The sequence below is a fragment of the Drosophila tropicalis genome, unplaced genomic scaffold, assembly GCF_018151085.1.
Source record: "Drosophila tropicalis isolate 14030-0801.00 unplaced genomic scaffold, ASM1815108v1 contig_867, whole genome shotgun sequence".
In the NCBI taxonomy this organism is placed as follows: domain Eukaryota; kingdom Metazoa; phylum Arthropoda; class Insecta; order Diptera; family Drosophilidae; genus Drosophila; species Drosophila tropicalis.
In genome coordinates this window covers 2310842-2334592 of record NW_027173362.1, presented here as the reverse complement: position 1 = coordinate 2334592, position 23751 = coordinate 2310842, and the positions used below count along the sequence as shown (strand labels likewise).

General features: G+C 35.1%; 1 protein-coding gene across 1 annotated transcript; it reads left to right on the top strand.

Moving 5' to 3' along the window:
* The first annotated feature begins 10811 nt into the window (after positions 1-10811).
* On the top strand, positions 10812-21282 carry LOC137583384 (synaptic vesicle glycoprotein 2B). Its single transcript, XM_068298364.1, is given in 5 exon segments — positions 10812-11010; positions 17548-17761; positions 17834-18271; positions 18274-18649; positions 19485-21282. Coding segments are annotated over 4 exon segments (1998 nt in total). The 5' UTR covers positions 10812-11010; positions 17548-17724; the 3' UTR covers positions 20632-21282.
* Positions 21283-23751: the final 2469 nt, after the last annotated feature.

Here is a 23751-nt window from a genome sequence, read left to right as displayed (position 1 = left end):
ACTAGTACGGCTATTGAAATGAATTTGTATTGAAATAAATAATTTCTATTTCTAGGAAGAATTTACATATAAATTGTGGGAAAATTTTTCTAATTTTCTATTGCTATTATTATATTTGTTTTTTTTTTTTTAAATATATATATATATTTAATCAAATCAAAAGAATAATAACAACAACAACATGAAAACATCATCAACAGCAACAACAACAACAACAATCAAGGGGAAGTACATAGGTCTATAGAGCGTGACAAGACACGTGTCAGATCAGCAACACCATCGCACAGTTCTTCGAACCTGTTTAAATCCATCTATATACATAAGTATTTACCTCTCTATACCCATAGATATTGTACATTATTTTATTTTCAAATACGTCAGAGGATGACACAGAAATAGAAACGAATTCTCATAAGGCGTCATCAATGTCAGAAGAAAATATTAACAGAAAAAAAGACTATTAAATTGGGGGCCAAATATGTATGTATTAAGTGCCAAAATTTCAAATAATATAAAACGATTTCGATTCCTTTTTACAAACAAATGTTTTCCAAGACATAAAGGATGAAAGATTCCTAATTTTGAAAAACAGTCTGGGATCGACTGTTGGAAAAGCGAAGCCTTTGCTAGGCCAAAAAGTGAAAAGTTATTCTACTCTAATCTGGCTGAGAACCGTATAAATCCAGTCAAAACAGGAACAAGAACAGGAACATTTGCTATAGTATGTACATATGTATGTACATACATCGATAGCGATGGATGACCACACTCTCTTATTGTCGCCTTCCGTCATCTTTTTACTCTCTCTCTATCCTTCTAAAAATGACCTTCTTCAGAGAGACTAGACAAACACATTTATTTATTTACTTTGCGATCAAAATTACCAATTGATTTCCGCGTCACCTTCGACTTTGGGCCACTTGTCATCGTCGGATTTTCTTGTATGTATGTGATCTATTTTTGGATTTGTCTGACTGGATGGCTAGCTGGCTGGGTGGCTGGCTGCCACATCTCTGACGCAGTTAATCGGACTCAACCGGTTAAAACGGGACAAATTTAGTTACCATAAAAAATGAAAATCATTTAGAAAATTGTCAAACCTAAATATTAAATAATTAGAGTAAACAAAATGTTCGATGAGAGAAGAAAAGAGTTCTTCCATATGTACAATGTATGTACATATATCTCACTCAATAATACTTTTTCAGTTCCGCACATATCCCAAACGCCGAAGTTTATAAAAACGTTTTCGAATTTCCTTTCCTTAAAATCGTTTTTTTTTTTTTTTTTTTGACTTTTCGCTCTTCGGTTCTCGACTTTGTTTTGTTTTTCAAGGTTCTTAAAACCGAAACAAAAAGCACAGCAAAGCACATTTGAATTTTTATAAACAATCGAAAGTATGTATGTATATAGCCAGCCCAATGAAAAAATACAAAATTTCTTGTCGGTCGAGCCGCATAAAACGAGATTAAATCAGTTTCAAAAAAAAATGTTTTTCATTTCGAAAGTGTCTCACCCTTTGTCTCTTTTGCTCTCTCTCCGATTTGGTAATTTTCCGTCGAGTTCAGTTCAGAATATGTATCCTCTGGATTCTTGTAAATAAAAATCATATCGTTACGATTTATTTTCAACCGATCACTTGAAGTGGCAAGCCACCCGATTATCGGTTACGGTGCGTCTTTGTTTCGTTTCGGTGCTTCACGTGCTTGCACGGCATTTGTTTATATCCACCAAAGTTTTATATCTATTTCATTATTATTATTCTTTTTTTTCCGCCTTTTTGTAGTTGTTTATATATACTTATGTATATTCAGTGTATATCGTAAGAAAACAAAAGAAAAGTAGGTGAAATGTGCTAAAGAATTGTGAATTGCCAAATAGCAAAACAAAATACAATTTAATCATAAATAAATAAGTATATCCAAATATAATTCCACTCAAAATCTTTTGCATACTTTCAAGTAAGTACACAGCTTGTCTAATTAAATTAATTTTGTCCTTTGGACTTAGGAAGGAGGAATTCAATATGAACCTCTTTACCTCTGAATTCAAAATAATGCTTTTCCCAGCATCCTAAGGTCATTAAACAGTTGATCTTCCCTAGAAACATTTCAGGGGGTCCTTTTTGGCTTGGTTTTTATTCGTAACCTATATCCGTTAACGAGAAAAAAGACTTTATATAAAAAGTCTAATGCTTACGAAGGAACGGCCCACATTAGCTTGGCAAAAACGATATTAATCAAAGTCACTGTTTTTCACCGATCGTTCTTTTGGGAGCTATATGATATAGTCACCCGATCTTTATCAAATTCGGCACTGTCGTTTATATGTACATAGGTGTAATAAACTCACCAATATTAAATTTCAATACAACAGCTCAAAAAATAAAAACAAACTAATTGAGAAGGCACTGACTCTTTGAATTAGAGGTATATGATATAGTGTTCCGATCCGGTTGAATCCGAGATATAGAAACTATGCAGTATATACAAGCCTACATTCAGTTATCTATAACGTAGGAAGACTTCATCGAAATAATTTCTTGTTTTGGGGAAACATCCATAAATTTTGAAGGAATTCGAATTTTTAATTGTGCCCCAAGCATAATCCTTGGCTAAAACCGTTGTTTGACAGGACCTGGACCTGTGCAAATTAGTAAACATGTTTGCCTAGGGTCATCATTTGTAAGCAATAAACGATATTGTAACAATTTAAACAAAAAGGATCAAAAAAACAGTCTGACACAGGATTCCAAACAATTTAAAAGAACCTTCAGGAAGTAAAAATTATACATTTTTTTAAATCCGCAGACTGTGATTAATGACAAAATGGCCCAAACCAAATATTTTTGATTAAGTGTCACGTAATTTTTCACCCAGACAACATTTTTTAAAGAGTTCTTTGAACCTGACAAACTTTTAGTTTTGAAAAATCTGCGTTTTTCCAATTTTTTGAAAAACAAATTTATATACAATGTGAATCTCTGATATAGCCATTGAGATAGAATGTCCATATACATATGTATGTATGTGTGTATATCTTAATCTTCATAGATTTTTCAATCTAAAAGCTCTGTGGAATGACAAGGAATAACGTAATCCAGAGTATCCTTAAATTTCTCAAAACATAAGAAGCCTTTTTGGAAAAACAAAGGGGTTTGAATACTTTGAAATTCTATATTTCTGATCGGAAAGTGGACTACATTTTTATTAGATTAAATCTTAATTGTTTTCTATGCCTTGTCTATGACTATTAATATGTACATTTAGACTAAAAAATTGATTTTTCTTTCTCTTTTTTTTTTTAATGGATAAAGGGTATTATTCCAGTTGAGTTTTGCGATAAGCAGACAGATTTCGTCTTTGTTGTTTTCATTTTTGTCTGCGCCTCCTCTACCTGTCTCTTTAATTGCTCATTTTTATGAGGGGCAGCTTCCAATCGTTATAATTATTAGTGATAATTGCAATTTGAATTGGTTGTTTGGTTATTGTTATTGCTGTTGTTGTTGTTGTTTTTGTTGTTGGTTTTGCATAAAATATATAAACAACGGTTGTTGTTTATAACCACGCCCCATTTTGCCAATTATACCACATTATATGCATAAATATTTCCCAGTAATGAAACGCAAAAACAAAAGACACCAACTTTAAGATACCCTACAAATGTATATGAAAGACTTAAATCCTATAGCCAGCTATATTTACTTAATAATGAATTAAGCACTGGGGAAATAATTTCACGTGTTTTAACGATCTCATCCAATCAAGTCCAAGGTGCATTGTGAGACAGAGAAGGAACGAAAAGTGTCAGGGATAGAGATTGATTGATTGTTCATTAAAGAGTTGATGACAGGTAAAACCCAAGGATATCTGAGGTTCAAAGAAACACATTCAAGGAAAATATTTCAAATATATTTAACTTACAATCACGTTCAAGGTAAAGAAATAAATGTCCAGGCTATGGAACAGCAAAATGTAAAGTTCTGTTTAACTTTCAAATTTTCTATTATACTAAAGTTACTTTTAAACTCGATAAATTTGAACTTTGTCTGGATCTGTTTTCAAAAAAATTAATCAGTGTATTGGATGCATTAAAAGAATATATTGAAACGGTTTCATATCTTGGGTCTGGATGATCTTCGAGGTACTGAGCTGGCATACGGGCAATATGTTCGTTTTTGTAAAATTACAAATGGAAGAAAATCCTAATGAAATCCTAGCCAAGTTTGAATTTGCCCACCATTTTCCTAATTGGGGCTAAAATATCTAGAATGCTTCGTTAGTGAACCCGAATAAGAGATAGGCGAACCAACTCACCTTTATCCCGAATATTAGGCGTGTCCTGTTGATGGAAGGCCGAATAATCGGTCCTAAAGTTCTCTTTTAATGTCGAAATATGTAATTTTTCTGAATCCGCCCCCGTTAGAAAACATTTAGATATTTACTATACTATATACTATATGTACTTATGATCTAGTTCGGTCTGTCAACAAACAAATTTCAACAATTTTCACAAGTTCAATGTTGTTTTTGATTCTCTTCTTATTCATTGCCTTTCAGACACTGCCTATGATATATGTACATATATAAATATATGTATGTATGTATACGTATAATATATTTATATATATATATATATATCCATACATAGTTTATTTTTATCCCATCAATACGCATCGTTATATATTTATGTTCGTCATGCCGTTTTATTTGAAATCGGTTCGAACCAAATTGAATTGGTTTCTCACAATACTCCGAAAGGTGAATGGAAAATTGTGATATTTCAAAATCTTTCCCAAGTCTTATTATTTATGAAAAAGCATTAACTTCTTTGTAATAAATTTTCAATGTAGTCGTTTTGTTTTATATATATGTATATATATTTACTTGATTATTGAATGCTGTAATGGGGAAATGGAAATGGTTTGTTTCCACTCTTCTCTATCTAAATCTGTTCATAACCTTCTCCTCCTCCTCCTGTTTCTTCCCATACTTATGTATATCTGCTTAGCTATTGTAATTGTGCAATTAGCTGCATAATTAAATTGTTTGAAAATTGAATACGAAAGCAAAATAACATAAGCCAATTCTCATATCTCTAGCACTTCGTTCAGCATACTGTTTATAATTGATCTAATTGTATAGAATATCATGTATAAAATCCATTTCAAAATCCATTTCAAATCGAATCATTTTCTCATTCTCTTGGAGTAAAAAAGGGCTTATTCCAGAGGTGAATGGCAAGGTGAGAAAATTGTGACTTAAAAAATGTAAGAAAGCTTAACACAGATTTAAATGTCTATATGGAAAGACTTATTTACATATGTATATCTAAAAGGCCCTGGAGACTGTACCTACATACATACACTTTTATCTATCCATCCAATGACAATCAGATCAAGATGCTAAGATTCAGGGTCATTATCCATTGCAAGTCAAGTGCAATTGCCATTACAGGGCCTGTCTACAATATTATCTATATCCCATTTATATGTGATATATCCCATAGTTACTTAGTTAATACTTAGTTAATAATTTTAATAAGTGGCTCGTGTCGCTCGTTACGATCTGGTTATCTATTGTCAGTAGCCATTTCAGAAGTACCTACATGTAATAGACGAAGATTACAGGTATCAGATAATATCTGTAAGTAGATAATACAAAGGGTTACATATGCATATTTTTAGATCTATTTGGATCATCATTATGATCATGAAGAAGATAAACCTTACAAAAATGAGTTGTAAACATTGTAAATCAGTTGTAGAAGGGAAGAGAAGACAAGCGAAGAGATGGGAAAAAATAAAAAATAAATAAATAAAGTAAATGAAAATGCAAAAAATAAAAAGAGAGGGAGAGAGAGAGAGAGAGATAGGCGGGGGAAGGTGGACAAAATGAAAATAAAATTTACATACATAAAGCGAAAACAAAGCGCCAGTCAGCCAGCCATTTCGAGAGACAGAAAGCGACATGTGACAATTTAGTTATTGTTGCTTAATAATGTTGTTATTGTTATTGTTGTTGTTGTTGCTGTTGTTGTTGTTGTTTATTGTTGGTGTAGCCTTTGGGCGCCGCAAACCTGTTATACACCGATTTTGATTCCGAATCAAAACCCACTCAAGCAGACAAACAGACAGACAGCTATGTCCCTCAGTCCCTCGATTGTCCCTCGCATTGTCACCAATCAGTCTCGCCCTATTCATAGATACATATGTATGTATCTATTAGATGCTATGTACAGATAGAGATATATGTATGTTCGATAAAATGGCTTAATTGATGGAAACTATCAATTGCTATGTTTACGTTTTCAAGGGAATGAACTATTTCCCAAAATGAGAACAAAGTAGAACTAGATGAAACTTTTTTAGAAAAAATCTTATAAATTACCTTAAAGCGGCTGAAAAGCAGTTTTGATATTATGAAATTATTTTAAACATACACCAATCGAGAAAATTCAAAAACAATTAAGAATAAAGCTTTGCTTTGATTACAAGATATAAAAGTTGATCGAAAAGTGCCACAGGTTACTCTAATCGATTGTCCGCGAGTGTATGTATGAAAAGATATCTGTATAATCCCTATACATCTGTATAATGAAATGTCTTAATAAGAAATAAGAGTGAACTGGTTCCCAAACTAGAAACTAGAACTAAAAGTATCTCCTGAACCAACTGAACCATCAGACATTTTGTTGATAAAGTTAAATCTATCTGATGGAATAATGTAATTGTTGCAAGGCCATGAACTGGTTCCATGAAAGTGTACCTAAAACTAAATAAGCAAATGAACTAGTTCTTTTAAAAAGTTTCGTTTTTCTTCAGATTTGTTTATATATGTATGTATGTATGTACCAACAAAACATTACCAAAACTGTTTTTCTTCATCAAAAAGTTTCCGACTTTTGATGGCGAAACGAGTTGATGACATCGCGACGCTGCCTTTTTAGGTTCATCTGGGTTGATTAGCATCGGTTCTAACCGGTTCACACTGCTCTGCCCCTGCAGCAGGAGATGCTTCTGAATTGAAATTGGGCATTGAATTGATTTCTTCTGCTTAAGCCCAAGCAAAAAGGCCCAACCGAGTCAACCGATGCAAGTTAGTCATACAAAAACAATATGTTGGGAACTTGCTCCCCATCGTCACCCTCACCCGATGGCTCTCTTGTTCTTTGGTTCGATCTACTGTTTGCCCAATGGGTCCAGGGTCTGTAATTTGTAATTCCACATAAATGTATGTATGTATCTACATATGTATATACATATGTACTTACATATGTGGATGACGAACCCATTGACAGAGATCTTATTGTATTTTTCCCCCGTTTCTTTTTTTTTGTTTGTTTTTAATTGTTATTGAGCATGGCAATGATTAATAATAAAAGGCAGATAGAAAGAGAGAAACGCAGTTCGGTTAGATACCAAAATGACTTGACAATTTCATCATCAGATACAATCGGAACGATCTCTCGATGCAAAATGATGTTTATCTCTTCACGTGACTTTAAGCTGTAACGACTTCTGTGCGTCAGCCGAAGTAGCCAAATTTGTTCATAATTTTAATCTCTTGTTGTGCTCATCATAATTAAAAAGACAACTTATAAAATAATATAGACAGATATGGTATAATGATGATGATAAACATTTCGGACTTTAGTTCTTGGAAAAGTTTTCATATTAATAGAATTTGCAATCTCTTCTTATCTTATTTTGATTTTTTCAAAGTGAATTACGTTCTAAACGTTCTAAAATGAAAAACCCCAAACCCAAGAAAAGTATTCTTCATTTTTATACCATACACCCATAGGGTGAAATGGTATATTAAAGTCGCCAAAATGTATGTAACAGGCAGAAGGAAGCTTCTCCGACCCTATAAAGTATATATATTCTTGATCAGGATGAACAGCCGAGTCGATATAGCCATGTCCGTCTGTCCGTCCGTCCGTCCGTCCGTCCGTCCGTCCGTCCGTCCGTCCGTCCGTCCGTCCGTCCGTCCGTCCGTCCGTCCGTCCGTATGAACACGCAGATCTCGGAGACTATAAGAGCTAGAGCCACCAAATTTGGTATGTATACTCGTGTATTATGCACGCGTACAGAGTTAATTGGAATTTCGGCCACGCCCCCTTACGCCCCCAGGAATCACATAAAACTATTTTTCTTAAAAAGTATAACAGCTAGAGACATCAAATTTATTTTGTATACCCGTTTAGTTAGCGCGCAAAAACTGATTGTTCAAACTTTTTGCCACGCCCCCTTACGCCCCCAGGAATCACATAAAACTGTTTTTCTTAAAAAGTATAACAGCTAGAGACATCAAATTTGGTATGCAGATTAGCTTGATAGACGCGCAGATATTGGCTATTTAAAAATTTTGCCACGCCCACTTCCGCCCCCGCAAATTAAACAAAACTGATTTTCTCAAAAACTAACAAAGCTAAAGTCACCAAATTTAGTATGTACACTGGCTTAATATGCGCGCAGGGTACATCTATTTTCATATTTTGCCACGCCCACTTCCGCCTCCATATTTAAGAAAAAACCGATTTTCTCCTGTAGATTTTTGACTATCGCATTCAAATTCGGCAGACTAATTATTCTTATCTATTTCTACAAAACTACCGAATTTTATTGAAATCGGACTAGAAACATGCAAAATATGCGTATGAACGTATTTTACAAAGCAGTCCACAAGGCCAGAATTGGCCGTTGGCTAGTGGCGGCGCTAGAGTGCTCGTATGTTCGTAGAGTGAGCGAGATAGCACATACTATGAAACATGTAAAAACAATTTAATAGACATACATTTGGTTTTCGAAATTTGAAATATTTGTTTCGCCTGGTGTATGGTATACCCAAGTCGACGAGTCGACTTACTTGCTTCATTTAATGAGGAATTCAAAATTTCCATTTGTAATCTAAGCTTGACTTGTATTTGGCCAAATTACACATACATACATATACACATACACATAACCTTGGCTAAGATCTTCTTCCTGATCAGTCTTGTCTCTTGTCTCGTTTTATTTTCAAAAAGATTAACCGGCAATGTTTAGCTTTTGTGATAAAAACAGAAAACAGAAAACTTGGGGCCATAATTCTTAAGGTGGCACAAGTCACAAAAATATATCAACAGACACTATGTGTGTATATCTATAAAATATAAAAACCTGCAGCATCATAAAACCTACTCATAAACACAATTCTCCACCACTGACGTCAGCCCTATATAACTTATATGCGATTATATGGTATATCTTGAATAAATACATACAAACATATAGCAAAAGAAACAGTTGTTGTTTGTTTAAATTTTCCAAGAGTCAGTGCAAAGGACACATTAACACTAACAAAAAGCGATGCAACTTCTGTCCATCCATCCAAATGGTCACGAGGGGTTAATTATTACCTGATCTCATCATCACTTGGTGACAGGTGGTAAGAGAAGACAGAGACAACAAACAGACAGACAGTCAGTCAGTCAGTCGGACAGACAGACAGGCAGACAGACTGGCAGAGTGTGTGCAAACAGTGTTGAACTTGAAAGAATGAGCCAAGTTAATCCCTGAAAAATGACATGTTTGGTTTATTGTATAAACAATTAGTACAAAAATAACTGTAATCAAAAAGATCATCAAAATCATCTCTTTGGGAAGGAAATCATCTTATCTTCGTTCAACTGCAACTATATTGACTTTTCATACAGTTCCATGAATCCCCCCAAATCGTTCATCATATTGAACTTGGGGCAAGTCTGCTTCTTTTTTTCTTTCTCTTTTTTTTTTTACTGTCACGTTGCGCGTCTATCTTTATCTTTCTATTCAATTCTAAGTGTATTTCGTTATGAAAAAAGATGAATAGAGTTTATGAAATCGTACGAAAAATTACGTAGATCTTTTGCCGCCACCAAAAAGTGATGGGCAAGAAGGATGCGGGCTAGAGAAACGAATCAGTGGAAAGCTATGTGGCTGAGCACGCAAATACGCTTCGCCACATGCAAAGAATACCCACGAGGCATGGAACAATATTATTTAATATATAGTATATACATACATACAAAAGTGTGTATATATATGTACATACATGGCGGATAGCTCTATTTCTGTCATGCTTAAATATTGCCGCAGAGAGCCTTTCCCTTGAAGACCCTTAATGCTGGAGCGTTTAGTAGGCGGATCTAGGGGAGAACAATGCCCCTTAAAGTGTGCAATATACTGGAAAAGTATTCATTGTTATCAACAAATCAACAACTTATCGGAAGTCTCTTTAAACATTGTAAATTCCAAAATTTCTTCATTTGTTTCCAAAAATTGAAAGAATTCATGGACTGCCAATTGCAAATTTTCCCTTTAGGGGGCAAATGTCCCCCCATTTTACAGTCCTAGCTTGGTCGAAAGGGCATTTAAGAGCCTTCTTCCCCACTTTCCTTCACTTGACACTTTTGCGAGCGATAAGAACAGGAGACTCCGATAAGCATCATTGTCGGCTACTGAATATGTGCAACGGAGATGATCTATTCCGACGATACCGTCAAAAACAACAACCCAGAAGAAGCCCCGGAGAAGACATCAGATTGTGGCGTAAGTAAGAGAGGGAGCCACAGGGAGAGAGACGCAGCCCAATCAGAGATAAAGAGAGTGAGAGAAAGATCGTGCAAGAGAGAGCAACAGCATCCCAAAAAAAAAAAAGTAAATAAAAAACAAAGACACTGAGAAATATAACAAACAAGTAGTGGAAGGGGGACATGGGGGGACGCACACAAACGAACCGCCTATAGCGAGCGCCTCTCTGGGCCGATTATAAAAACGTTGCCCCCACGCCAATTTGAACGCATTGTCCAAGCGCTTTTGGAGCTGCGTGGAGCTCCTCCAACACTAGTGATACCATTTCGAGTTTCGACACCAACCGACCGTTAAATTCCGCCGTGCAACAACATAAAACAAGAACATTTCCTAGCCAAAAGTCCAGAAGGCAGCCGAACTAACATTCCTAAAAACCAAAACAAAAAACTCTATAGGTGCGTATCTTCCATTCCCTGTTCCTGCCTCCCAAAAAAAGGCAAAGCGACATATCCATCCAACTGACTTCCTCGCATAAGGATTAATTAATAATGGGGAAGCAATAACAACAAAAATTATCCATACATATGGATGAGTTTGGGATGTGTTGACTCTTCCTGTAAGACATAAATAATCGGATATCAGGGCATTATTCCAGATTTCATTGTTAACTTTTTGCCGCCACCGTCCCCGCCGCCGGCCTCCTAAATTCAATTTTTTGATCAGAGTTGAATAATGCATAAATTAATTATGCTAACTGAGCTCAAAATCAAAAACAAATATAATAAATTCTTTTCGATTTTCGTGCTCTTCAGCTGTTTAACATATTTCAAGAATATTAAAATTAAATTTCCGAAACCTCAAAATAAGAATTATAAAAAAAGAAATGATCAACAACAACAAGTTTCAAGAAATATCGACTAAAAGTTATAAATAAATGGTTATAATCAATGAAAAGGAAATATCCTAGAAAATGACAGAAATTCAATTAAACAATTGTCAATTTCAATGCATGAAATTTGTTTGTTTGTTTGTTGATTCTATGTAGACTATAGATGAGTCATTCCGATTAGAAACCGAAACTGAAAGAATTAATCTTGAATCTTCCAGTTGCCGTCCGTCCATTAGTCATAGTCCGAGCTCCTCCAATTGGAGATGTTGAAATTCTTTTTCTCTTTATTTTTTTTGTTTTCAATTAAATGAAGGAGGAACACAATTAATGGAAATGTATGTGCAACGAAACTGAAATTGAAATTGAAAGAACAACAACAACAACAACAAAAAAAAAACAATAGCAAGACATTGGACGAAGGAAAAAGCAATAAGCAAACAAATTGAAAGGGAGAGGGGGAAAAAAAGGCGAAACTGAAACTAATAAAAACCAATTAGAACGAGTTTCGGGTGAATATTGTTGAAAATTTTCCAATAACAATAAATGAAAAGATTCCCAGCACTAAAACGAAGTGTCGACTTAAAAATACCCTGCAATATGTGGCATTACAACAAACACTTTTCACTTGTTTCGTATGCCCAATATACCCTTTTGTGATTTCCAGATTAAAGGGTATTCGCAATGCGATGAAGATGCCTCTCAATGTTGCTGCTATCGTTTATAGATTAATATACGCCCCTTGGCGTTAATGTGTATAAACAATTACACACATACTTATGTATGTACGTATGTATGAAGAAACAAAGAAGTTCAAAACAAAAGACAGCAAGGACATTAACCATTGTAAGGGTTTTCTAGCAAGCACATGAACCATTATCTTTCGTTGTTTGTTTATTTTCAAAATTATAGTTTCCCATTGTATTGACATTAACTTTTGTATCTTATATAAAACTCTCTGCCTCTCTTACTCTCTCCTCATTATCCTCCCTGTCCACCTGGGCCTCTTTGTAGTTATTTAATTCGGATAATTAAATTGTCAATCAATTTTATAATTGAAAAGTTCTCATTTTAATTCTTTTGTTTTGTTGTTGTTTTTTTGTTGGTTTTTTGATTAGACATGTTGACAAGTTGTCAAATTCATATTTTTTAGCACAATTAGTTCACTTTAAACAACCAAGTTGAGGGAAAATATAAAAAAGAACACGTTTCACTTGGCGATAATTCTCATACATTTGTATTCCATATACATATATAGTAAAGTAATCAGACATTCGAAACTTTTCCTGAAGTCATTTTCATGAAGAAGAAAAATGCGGTCTTATGTAAGATCTCACACGTCTCTATGTTGGTATAGGTACATACATACATACATATTATATACATATAGTTATAGATTCTCATATCGGGCATGAAAAAGTCACACACACACTTTGGCTATTAACAAATTGAAAATAGCTTTGACGTCCAATAGTGCGCAAAATTTGTTCAAAATGTGTCACAAAATTGAAACAAATGATTCATAATTTGTATTCACACCCCAAAGTATTGCAAAAGGGGGTGTAAATTTGCACCAAAAGCATCAATTAAGCAATTAGCTAAAGATCAATTCATTTGGCAAGACACTTGTGGGTTGCTCCTACTTAATGATCTCTTCCCACTTTTGTCATTCCCTCTCGTATTATTATACAATACATACTAGTCGTAATAGTTACAGTCGAGTAGTTCTTTAAAATTACCATATGTCATTTTTTTTTTTTTGGGGATAACAGCTGTTTTCTCTCTAGCTCGCTCTCTCTCACATGTAATCTCTTGCTTCGCTCAATCACTCCTCCTGAGTCTGAGGTTTAATCAAGTTCGGTTCGGGTTCGAATCCGAGTCTGAGTCACATGGTCAGTACACACGATCGATTAAAATGTATCAATAATAATAATAATAATCGCACAATGACAACAGCATCTACATATATACATATATATAAATATATACATGTGTATATATATAAATATATACATGTGTATATGAACAATAATAATATTAATAATGCCCATGTATTTTCAATAAGCATTATTCTTTTGAACACTTAAGCCGCTGCCTGTTGCCGTTAATTGATTTCGGGTTTTAACTTTTTGCAAAATACTCTTATCGACTATGTAATTGCAATTACTTTTGCAAACAAACCAGTAATGCATATCAATAGTTAATAATTCGATTTGAAATCCTAAAGAAATTTACTTTTATTATCCGTTTTGATCTTTTTGACTCTTTTTTGTGATAATGATCGACTTAATCGAATTGAAGTATAGAGAGTATGCCATAGTCGTTGGTTTTGCATTCATTCAATTTAGTTTCAATTAATTCCATTGACTTGCATTCAATTACAATTTCAATGAGTATAAACTCAGTGATTGGGCAAGGGAAGGGACTAAGTATATCTGGTATCTGGCATATCTGGTAGATCTAGACGCGCTGGGCAATCCCAATGATGAATGGGTTCAAATTCAATGAAATAATTCTCAAGTCCATACATAACTGGATGTGAAGAAACTAGCTTCTTACTCTATATCTCTCCCTACCGGCCCCCATTTCCCCCCTTGGAAAGCAACCATAATTTCCATTTCACTTTTCGCACGAAGCTCGCACTTTAATGCCATATTGTTCCGTTGTATCTGCTGCTGCGGCTGCTGCTGTGGCTGCTGGTGCTTCTGATAAGCCCGGTTTATGTTTGCACGTTCCATATTCCATTTCGTTTCGCTGAGTTGTTGTTTTTGGTTTTTGTTTCTTTTCATTTTTGTATATTTAAGCGGGCGCTTAACGGCCTCTCAAATACTTGGCTTTCCACCGTTTCGCGCACAGCAACGAAGTTGTTTTGTTTCGTCTTGTACATTTGTTTTTTCTGCTTTTTCTCCGTTGCGCATCCCCGAGAATCCGAGAGTTTCCGCGCGCCATAATTGATCAATCGAAATCGATTTGGATCCGTGATTTTCTTGTGCGTCCCGCGTGCTCGTACTGCATTTTGTCGCGAGTCCCGAGCAAAGATCTCCATTGTTCAATTGTCTTTTGTGCCTCAAATGCATTTCGTTAGTGTTGTTGATTGAATCTCAAAGTTTTTTGATGTTTTCGCCAGCTTTTCGTAACAATAATTGCAAATTGAAAACTTGCACAATAAATACGAAAATTCATCATAAACAGAAACAGTCGCCATTATCATTGTCGCCCCACAATAGCAGCAGCTGACAATTAAAGCCACAATCCAAAACAAATTCAAAACCAAAGTCTTACATTGTAAGGAAAGAAAAACCCATTTATACTTACATATTACTATATACATTAGGTGTACAATATACATAAATCAAGTTGAAGAAAAAGTAAAGCAAACAAGTGATTAAACGAAAAAACTTTCCAAACTCTTTTGGCAAACAGGTAAATCCAATAATCAGTAAAATACATAAAATATCAAGAGTTATTATCGACACACCGCAAAACTTTTTGGAGACAACAAACCATAAATAAAAATGCTCAAATTTCCAGATGTTCCAATCATAAGCATTTCACTTCCTTTTGTTTCCGCTTTTTCACCTTGTTTTTTTTGGAACTGTTTGAAAATGTGTTTATTCTCCCTCACCCTCCCAGAGGAGACTTGTTTCATAAATGCTAACTAACTATTATATTTATGATAGTTAGCATTTATGAAACAAGTCTCATAAATATTAACAAATTCCAATCATAAATATAATAGTTGAAATGCTAACTAACTGTTATATTTATGATAGTTAGCATTTCAACTATTATATTTATGATTGTAATTTGTTAACTTTATATTGCTAATAGTTTTTTCCCTTAAAATGATGTAAACTGTCAAATGAATTACATTTTGAAATTCTTTTCTTTACTAATGGCATTATAATTGTTCTCATTTTAGTATAATAAAACTTGATTCGTTATACATATTTTAACAGATAGATATGTATGTATATATGTATGTGTAGATATGAGTGTGGATATAAAGATAATATGCACACGTAGTAAAGACAAGCTTGCTTATTTTAATGTGTTAATTAATTTGTGATAAATATGCAAAAAGGCGAAACGCAAAACAAAGTGAACTAAGCTTAGACATATGTATGTAAAAGATTTATGTATGTATGTATGTATGTACTGTATATTGTATCCAGATCCCGAGCAATATGACATTGAAGTCAGTCAGTCAGTCAGGCAGTCAGTTAAAACTATGCAATGTGTAATGTGTAAATCATATACATTACTTGTATTCTCACACGCAGTTTTACATTAAAATAAATTCCAAGGAAGGAGAAACTGGAATTGGTTTTGTCGATAGTTATAGACTTGCAATATGTTGCAATTGATGCTACATACATACAACATATATTTCACTTTTGATCGGCAGATCAGACAAGGCCAGGTGAAGGGCTATGTATAATTGTGGCGGAAGTGTAGGCGTTTGTTCTGTCTGTCCGTTCAGATGTTTGAAATATTAATTAAGCGATCGGATAATGCAATAATAATGTGCATTTGCAACGAGCTTTCAATTCTTAATTAATTAATCAATTAATTAATTGCCAAAGTCATCCATTTCACTCTTCTATTCAACTCGTTTCTCTCAACTTGCCATTACTTACACATGTACATATGTATGTATGTATGTATGTATGTACTTGTTGTTGCTGTTGTGTTCCTGTTTTCCTTCAATCGGACATTTCCATATCGGATGAGAATTAGAAATTGTCGTTGTATTTTTAGTTTCCCATTGCATCACTTGATAAAACGTTTTTGTTTTTAAATATAGCCGTTAAAAATTATTTCAATTATCCCTTAAATTAACAAATAATACAAAATGTTGTAAACGATTTTACAAAACTTCTCAATCATATTGGCTACACTTGTAGATAAATCCTTTTGTTAGACAGCTGACTCCATTTTCTATTCGATTATTAGGTATATTCGATTACTCGATAGGCAATGCAAATCTGCACTCAAACTGAGGGCAAAGGATCTGCATATAAATCTGGAAATATTTACATATAACGAAATCATCAAACAACATGACATTTTTTTAAGGCTTTTAGAAAACAAACTTTGCTAGATTTTTGACCAGTGTAATTGAAATTTGACTCACTGTTAAATCACAGAATTATCCAATACCTCGACGATCTACTATCAATTAACGCACTAACAATGCGTAACGATTGCATTTTTTTTCGGGGAGTCTAATGAATAATATGTGTTCATATACATTTCTGTTTACATTTTTATACCCTTGCAGAGGGTATTATAAAATTGATTAGATGTTTGTAACGCACAGAAGGAGACGTTTCCGACCCCATAAAGTATACATATTCTTGATCAGCGTGAGAAGCTGAGTCGATATAGCCATGTCCGTCTGTCAGTCTGTCCGTCCGTCTGTGCGTACGCGTTTTACTCAGCCGTCTTAAAAGCTATCGGGCTGAAATTTTTTTTCGTGGGTGTTTATTACCCGGGAAAAATAAAGTATGAAAACCATAAGGATCGGACCACTATATAATATAGCTCTAGAAGAACTAGAAGAAACATTTTCATAAAAATCGAGTATGCTATGAAATTTACATATGTATGTGATAATATGAGAGTAAAATTGTTTTGTTTGTATATTGATGAATTGAGTTGCAGAAAACAAATTTTGAACATGTAAAATTATTATTACCAAGGACTGCAAAGGTATACAAACTTCGGCATAGCCGATGTTAGCTTCTTTAATTTTCAAATTTAATTCACTCACTTTTGGATTAGATCAGAGTAATTACCTGTAATAATCCCGACGGCCAACTAGTTGGAATGGAAATCGTGACACGTTTCCTGATGAAGATGCTGGATGATGGATATATCAATCGTGTTTAGACTCTTCAAGTTGTACTCTCAAATAGTTCATTCAATGCAAATATTGACAAACAAAATAATTGTGTGCAAATTTCTTATGTACATACACATACAAACAAACATATAATATTATTGGATTTTTTGTGAGATAGATTGATCAATCAGAAGCCATTTGAAGCCATTTTGTTAATCGATTAAAAATTTTTATATTTGTGTTTCTTTCTCTTTGCAGTTGACAAAAAAAGTTTTCAACTTAACTGTTCACCTATTTTTGTGTTTGTGTCCTAAGCTCATCTCCAGCTAGGAAACTCACCTGGTGTTAATATCCCCAATTCAATTTCCTCATCGATCGTTTTCTTCTTTTGTTTGCCTAAGCGCACAAAGAGCCAAAAAAACCTTGAACTATAGAATGGTAGAAGGTGATTCTGCAAAGGGTAAAAGCGAATGTAAGTATTGAAACTTATCGATCGCAGTGTATCGATTGCAGTTGTTGATGTTCCGTTATGCTCTTTCTGTAGCCTATAATGTAGAAGCTGGCCTACAACCAACCAACTACAATACTCAGATCAACCCAACTTCAGGGACCAACAACGTTGTTAACTCGCAGCAGCAGCAACAGCAGCAGCAGCAGCAGCAGCACATTGACAATCGGGCAATCATTCAGCCGTATTCCTTGGGCCAATCATCGAAGCAGCCGGAATATCATTTTGCAGCCGATAATAGAGGCTACGAGGCGGAAACTGTACCGAATTCGGTGAATTCCACGAATTCCCCGAACTCCAATGGCAAGCATCAGGACGTAGAGCGAGCGCTGGGCGGTGCTGCTGCTGGTGGTGTCGATGGCGGCGGCGGCTCCGATAGTGATGATGAAGACGATGGGCACGGCCACGGACACGGCCATGTGGGCAAGGGTAAAGGCAAGGGCAAGGGCAGAAGTAAAAGTCTGGCTCCTTGGCCGTACCCACACGACCCATAGTGGCCAATTTTGAAAGGGCCATCGAGCTATGCGGTTATGGCAAATTCCATTATATACTGCTGGCCATTTGTGGCCTGGTCAGTACATCAGAGGAAATGGATGTCATCTCAATGTCATTCATCTTGCCATCGGCTGAATGTGATCTGGATTTGAATACGGAGACCAAGGGATGGCTCAATTCCATCATTTTCATCGGAATGATGGTGGGTGCCTATTTCTGGGGCAGCATTGCCGATAGTTTTGGACGGAAGAAAGTCTTGATTGTCATCTCATTTATGAATGCATTCTGCATTGTGGCCTCGTCATTTTCGCAGTCCTATGCATTCTTTATGTTCTTCCGATTCCTGAATGGCGCAGCGTAAGTACCAAAAACTAAACTAAGAACCCCCTCTCCCCCCCCATCAATACCTGACTAGGCCGATTTGCCATGTCTGAATAGACATTTCGAAATGTTGTTGTTGATGCAGTGACACACCGCGTACCGCACATGGATCGGTTTTTTTTTTGCTTCTTTTTTCGATCGTATTTTGTAGGTGTTAATTCAATTAACTTTTTTTTTTCTTCTTTTTCGCCCATGCCAATATATAACAACAACAAAAGTCGTGACTGTTTATGCTAATTAAAAAATGCTTCCAACTCGACTTGACTCGATGTAACGAAAATAACTCAACCACAGCCCTTCTTTACCTTCTTCTCGTTCTCGAAGGAGAGCTATGGAAAAGTGTGTGTTGTTGTTACTTCGATCAATATTTTTGGGGGAAAACTCATTGACTCATTCTGGGCTCATTCCCTCTTTTTCTCACCTTCGTTCCAATTACTATTTGCCCATAATTTTGTTATTACTCATATTTATTTATTTTTTTTGCCAATCGATTGCTAATTGATAATCACCTTGGCCCTACTAGCAAGTTGGAGCTGTTTGCCTAATAGGCTAATTGCTATTGGATATAAATATTCATACAGTGGGAAATTTGAAAAATATACGCCCTAAAGTATGCAGTTTGCTTTTTAAAATGATTCAAGATCTTTACGTATTTCCTGTGAGCGATGATCAATGAAAATATGAACTGGGAGCCATACCAAATGTATGGCAACCCATTGCATACTTCAGGGGGCATATTTAAGTCCTTTTTGCGGTTTTAAATACTTTGATTTTCATTTCTTGTCTGTATTTCTCTATGTTCTCGTTACAGTCTGGGCGGAAGTGGTCCCGTCATCTGGTCATATTTTGCTGAATTTCAACCGAAAGCAAAACGTGGCTCAATGTTGAGTTTTATGGCTGCCTTCTGGACATTTGGCAATCTATTTGTGGCTGGGTTAGCCTGGCTTATAATACCGACAACAATTGGTTTTATTACACCTTACTTCACATACAATTCGTGGCGCATCTTTCTGTTGGTCTGCTCGACACCATCATTTTTGGTGGGGTTCCTGCTCTTCTATTTGCCCGAATCACCGAAATTCCTATTGACCCGAGGCAAAAAGGATAAGGCCCTGGCCATATTCCGTGGCATCTTTGTGACCAACACGAAAAAGAGTCCCAATGAGTATATGGTCTATGATCTGGAGGTCGATGAGAAGCTACAAAACGAGGCCTCAAACAGCAGTGTTCAGGGCAAATATTCGCGTATGATCAGCGGCATGGTTGACCACAGTCGCGCGCTATTCAAGTCACCAATATTACGTTTCACCATTGTTTCGATTACGATTAACTTTACATTCCATATTGGCTATTATGGTCTGTTGATGTGGTTCCCTGAGCTCTTCAATCGATTCGAGGAATACGAGAAGGCCTTCCCAGGCGAGTCGGCTGGCGTATGCACTGTAACGGACTATGTGGTGAGCATTGCCAAGGAGAATGTGGGCAATGGCACCTGCTCATCGGACATACCATCATCCGTGTTTATGGAGTCGCTGATTTCATTGGCTTCGGCTCTACCAGCCAATTTATTGGCCATATTGGGCATGGATCTGTTGGGCAGGAAGTTCTTCCTAATTGCCGGCACCCTGACGGCTGGCATCTGTTCAGCATTGATGTACTTTGTGCGCAGTTCCCTACAGAATCTGATCGTTTCGGCCATCTTCAGCGGAGCAATTTCAGCGGCAAATGCCGCTCTTGATTGTCTGATCACAGAGGTATTCCCGACCAAACTGAGAGCCACTGGTGTGGCCATCTCCATGGTGGCAGCACGTTTGGGTGGCATCATTGGTAACATTGTGATTGCCCAGCTATTGGATAACTATTGCCCGTCGCCAACATTCATTGTGTCGGGTCTACTAATTGGTGGAGGTCTGATGTGTCTCCTCTTGCCCAATACCACGCGAAAGGAGCTGAATTAAGCAGGAGATCGGGAACATTAACTACTTAGCAGAAAGCAAAGGCATATATCTATCCATTCCACACATGTTATGCAACTGCACAGTGATCGGATCTCGGATCAAGTTCGATATTCTCTGTGTAGTGTTTGTGTGCGTGTGTGTGTGTGGATTTGTCAGTAATTATTTAACTTTAGCCTTAATAATTTCTTCTGTATTTTTTTTTTTTTTTTGTTTATTTTTTTGTTCTTTCTCCTTTTGTTTGCCCTTGATTCGATTGTAAAGGAATTTATGAAACCCTTCAATTCAAATTTAATACATACATACATACATCATACATACGTACATGATGTATATGTATTTAGCTACATACTTACATATATAACCAAATATAAATATATATATATATAGATCGATAGTAATTGTAAGTTCATTTTGTGGCAAGCGCCGGCGCCGGCTGCTGAAATCTTTGTAACAGCCCCCCCAATCCCTGTATTCTTCCTAATGACCCACCCCGTTTCCTCTAACCCTAACTTGTCACCTCCAACACCCAACACCCAACCACCCACTCAACCCATCAAAATCGAGTATACATAGAAAACATACTTTTGCTGTTCCAGATTTAGAGTTGTTATATATACTACATAATAAATAATTATAAATTCAACACACAAATTGTTATACACATACATCTATTTTATTACTATGTATACCTATTCTATATATATAAATATATATATATATATGTATATATGTATATATATAATATATACATACATACTTATATTCCTCTTTTTATTATGATTATTAATTGTTATGTGTCATTATTTGTTTTCTATTTTATTATTATTTCTTTTTCGTCTTAAATTTTTGTTTTGTCTTTCCTTTTTATGTAGGGCCCCAAGCACAGGAAGAGAATTACATACAAATAACAATTAAAGAATTAAATTTTTTTTGTAAATTTTAGTTATATATGAAACAAGAAAACCCAAGAACAGAACAAGTTATATGCTATACAAAGTATGAAAAAAGAAAAACAAAAAATTAATAATAATAAACGATGCAAAAAGAAAAACGAACAAATGTCTTTTTTTTAATATCTACTTACTTATGTACATCAAGTTTAAGATCTGAAATATATGAGAGTTTCGTTTTCTTGATGAAAGTTTTTGGACTGCATGGAAGCCCACCGTATGAGACATTTATTTGTCGTGTAACCGAAAAGCTTTTGGAAATATTTACCAAAAAATTTGATCTTGTTGGTGTTGAAGTCTATAGCAGGCAGAAGAAACCTTTTCCGACCCCATAAAGTAAGTATATATTCCCTTGATAAGCATAGACAGCTGAGTCGATGTGCCTTGTCTAACCGTTTGTCGGTCTGTCCGTCTGTTTGAATACCTAGATGTTGGAGACTATGAGATTGAGAGCCACCGAATTGGCTATGTAGACTTATAAAGGATGCACGATGATGAAGTTTATTCCAAATTCTTGCAATTACCTTCTTTCTCTTCGGAATTCCGACCAAAATTTAAGTATCGCAATCGTGTCTTTTGCAATTCTTTGCGTTTCTTAAAGTCGTTCGTTTGGATATAAGTACACATGTCCCAACCAATGTAGGGAACTCAAAGCTTGGCCCCTTTTGGTTAGTTTAAGAAAACATAATATCTTGCCGTCTATATCTTTAATTGGCCAAAGGTGAGACACACACACGGTGAGATCTAACTATCCCAAATACTCTTACATGGAGCATTCAGTTTGCATTGCTTATTGACATTGTTATTTTTATTTTTATAGAGTTCAGCCAAGTCAAGGAGGCACCCACGTGTAAACACACCCTCAGAATGCAAAACTAATTGATGTATTTATAAGTCAGAGCACCTAAGTTGGAACCATGCCGAAATCGGAATACACTTTCGCCTTGAATGGGGACTCAAGAAGCAGAGTAAAAAATAAAAACACATATTAAATATGGTTCCGACCAAGTTAGATGAGATTTGCCAACTTGATGACATGTTGGCCAAAATGAATATACCCCGTATGCAAGGGTATAAATATTTATTGTTGAATCTTCCTGAAATGTATCTATTAAATTAGCAGCACTCATCTCTCTCTTCTCTGTCTCTTTCTTCAACTGTTTGCCTTTTCGGCAATATTTGGATTTTCATTTCTGTCCGCTATGAGATTAAATGGGCAAATAAAAAATTGATCAGTCGCGTGCTCCATGAAAGAAACTCAGATCTCTCTATTGATTGAGTTCATAAAAAGTTTGTAGTACTTTTAACTCGTAACTGAAATTAGTTGGAATAGATTAGGTTGCTTGATTGATTGACTCTCAAAATGATCCCATAAGTATGCAATAAGTAACAAATTGTGTTTTTGTAATTATTTAATTTGTTTTTTTTCTTTTTTTTTTTTTTTATTATTTTCACTAATTTTTTGCAACATTTTTCATCTTTAATTATACATACATAGTTCTTTATAATTTTTTTTACAGCTTTTTTTCACATGTTTTGTCTATATACATATGTATATGTACATACATATGTATGTATGTATGTATATACATATATATTATCATTTTTATTTGATCTTTTTTAATTTTTAATATACCTGTATATACATATATGTATGTATGCATGTATATGTGAATATATCTCATTTTTTGTTTCAATTTGAACAATCTGTTTAAACTTTTTACAGCAATTTATTTTCCTTTTTAATTGGATATAATGTTTATTTCTTGTATTAGCTTTTCTTTCTATCGTATAGAGAATGCCGCAAACTGTGGTGAATATGCTGCCGGAAAATAAGATCTGGGGATCTGGTCACCGAACCACCATAAAGATTGCATACATATGTATGTATGTATATATTTCTATGTACATCGATTTACCGTTAAGCTTTTGAGGCACGGATCCGTTTAGATACAAACTTCGGCTTCGTAAACAAAAAAAAAAAAAAAAAAACACACACACACCAACACAGACGGCTTAACTATTTTCAATTAATACCCCCAAAACCCCCTCAATTTACTGAATTTTTCAACAGTGTTTGGTTTGATGTCAGTATAACAAACAACAGTACGTACCGGTATGATGCATACCGGTACAAATACATATGTACTATATATTGTATCGAAACCGA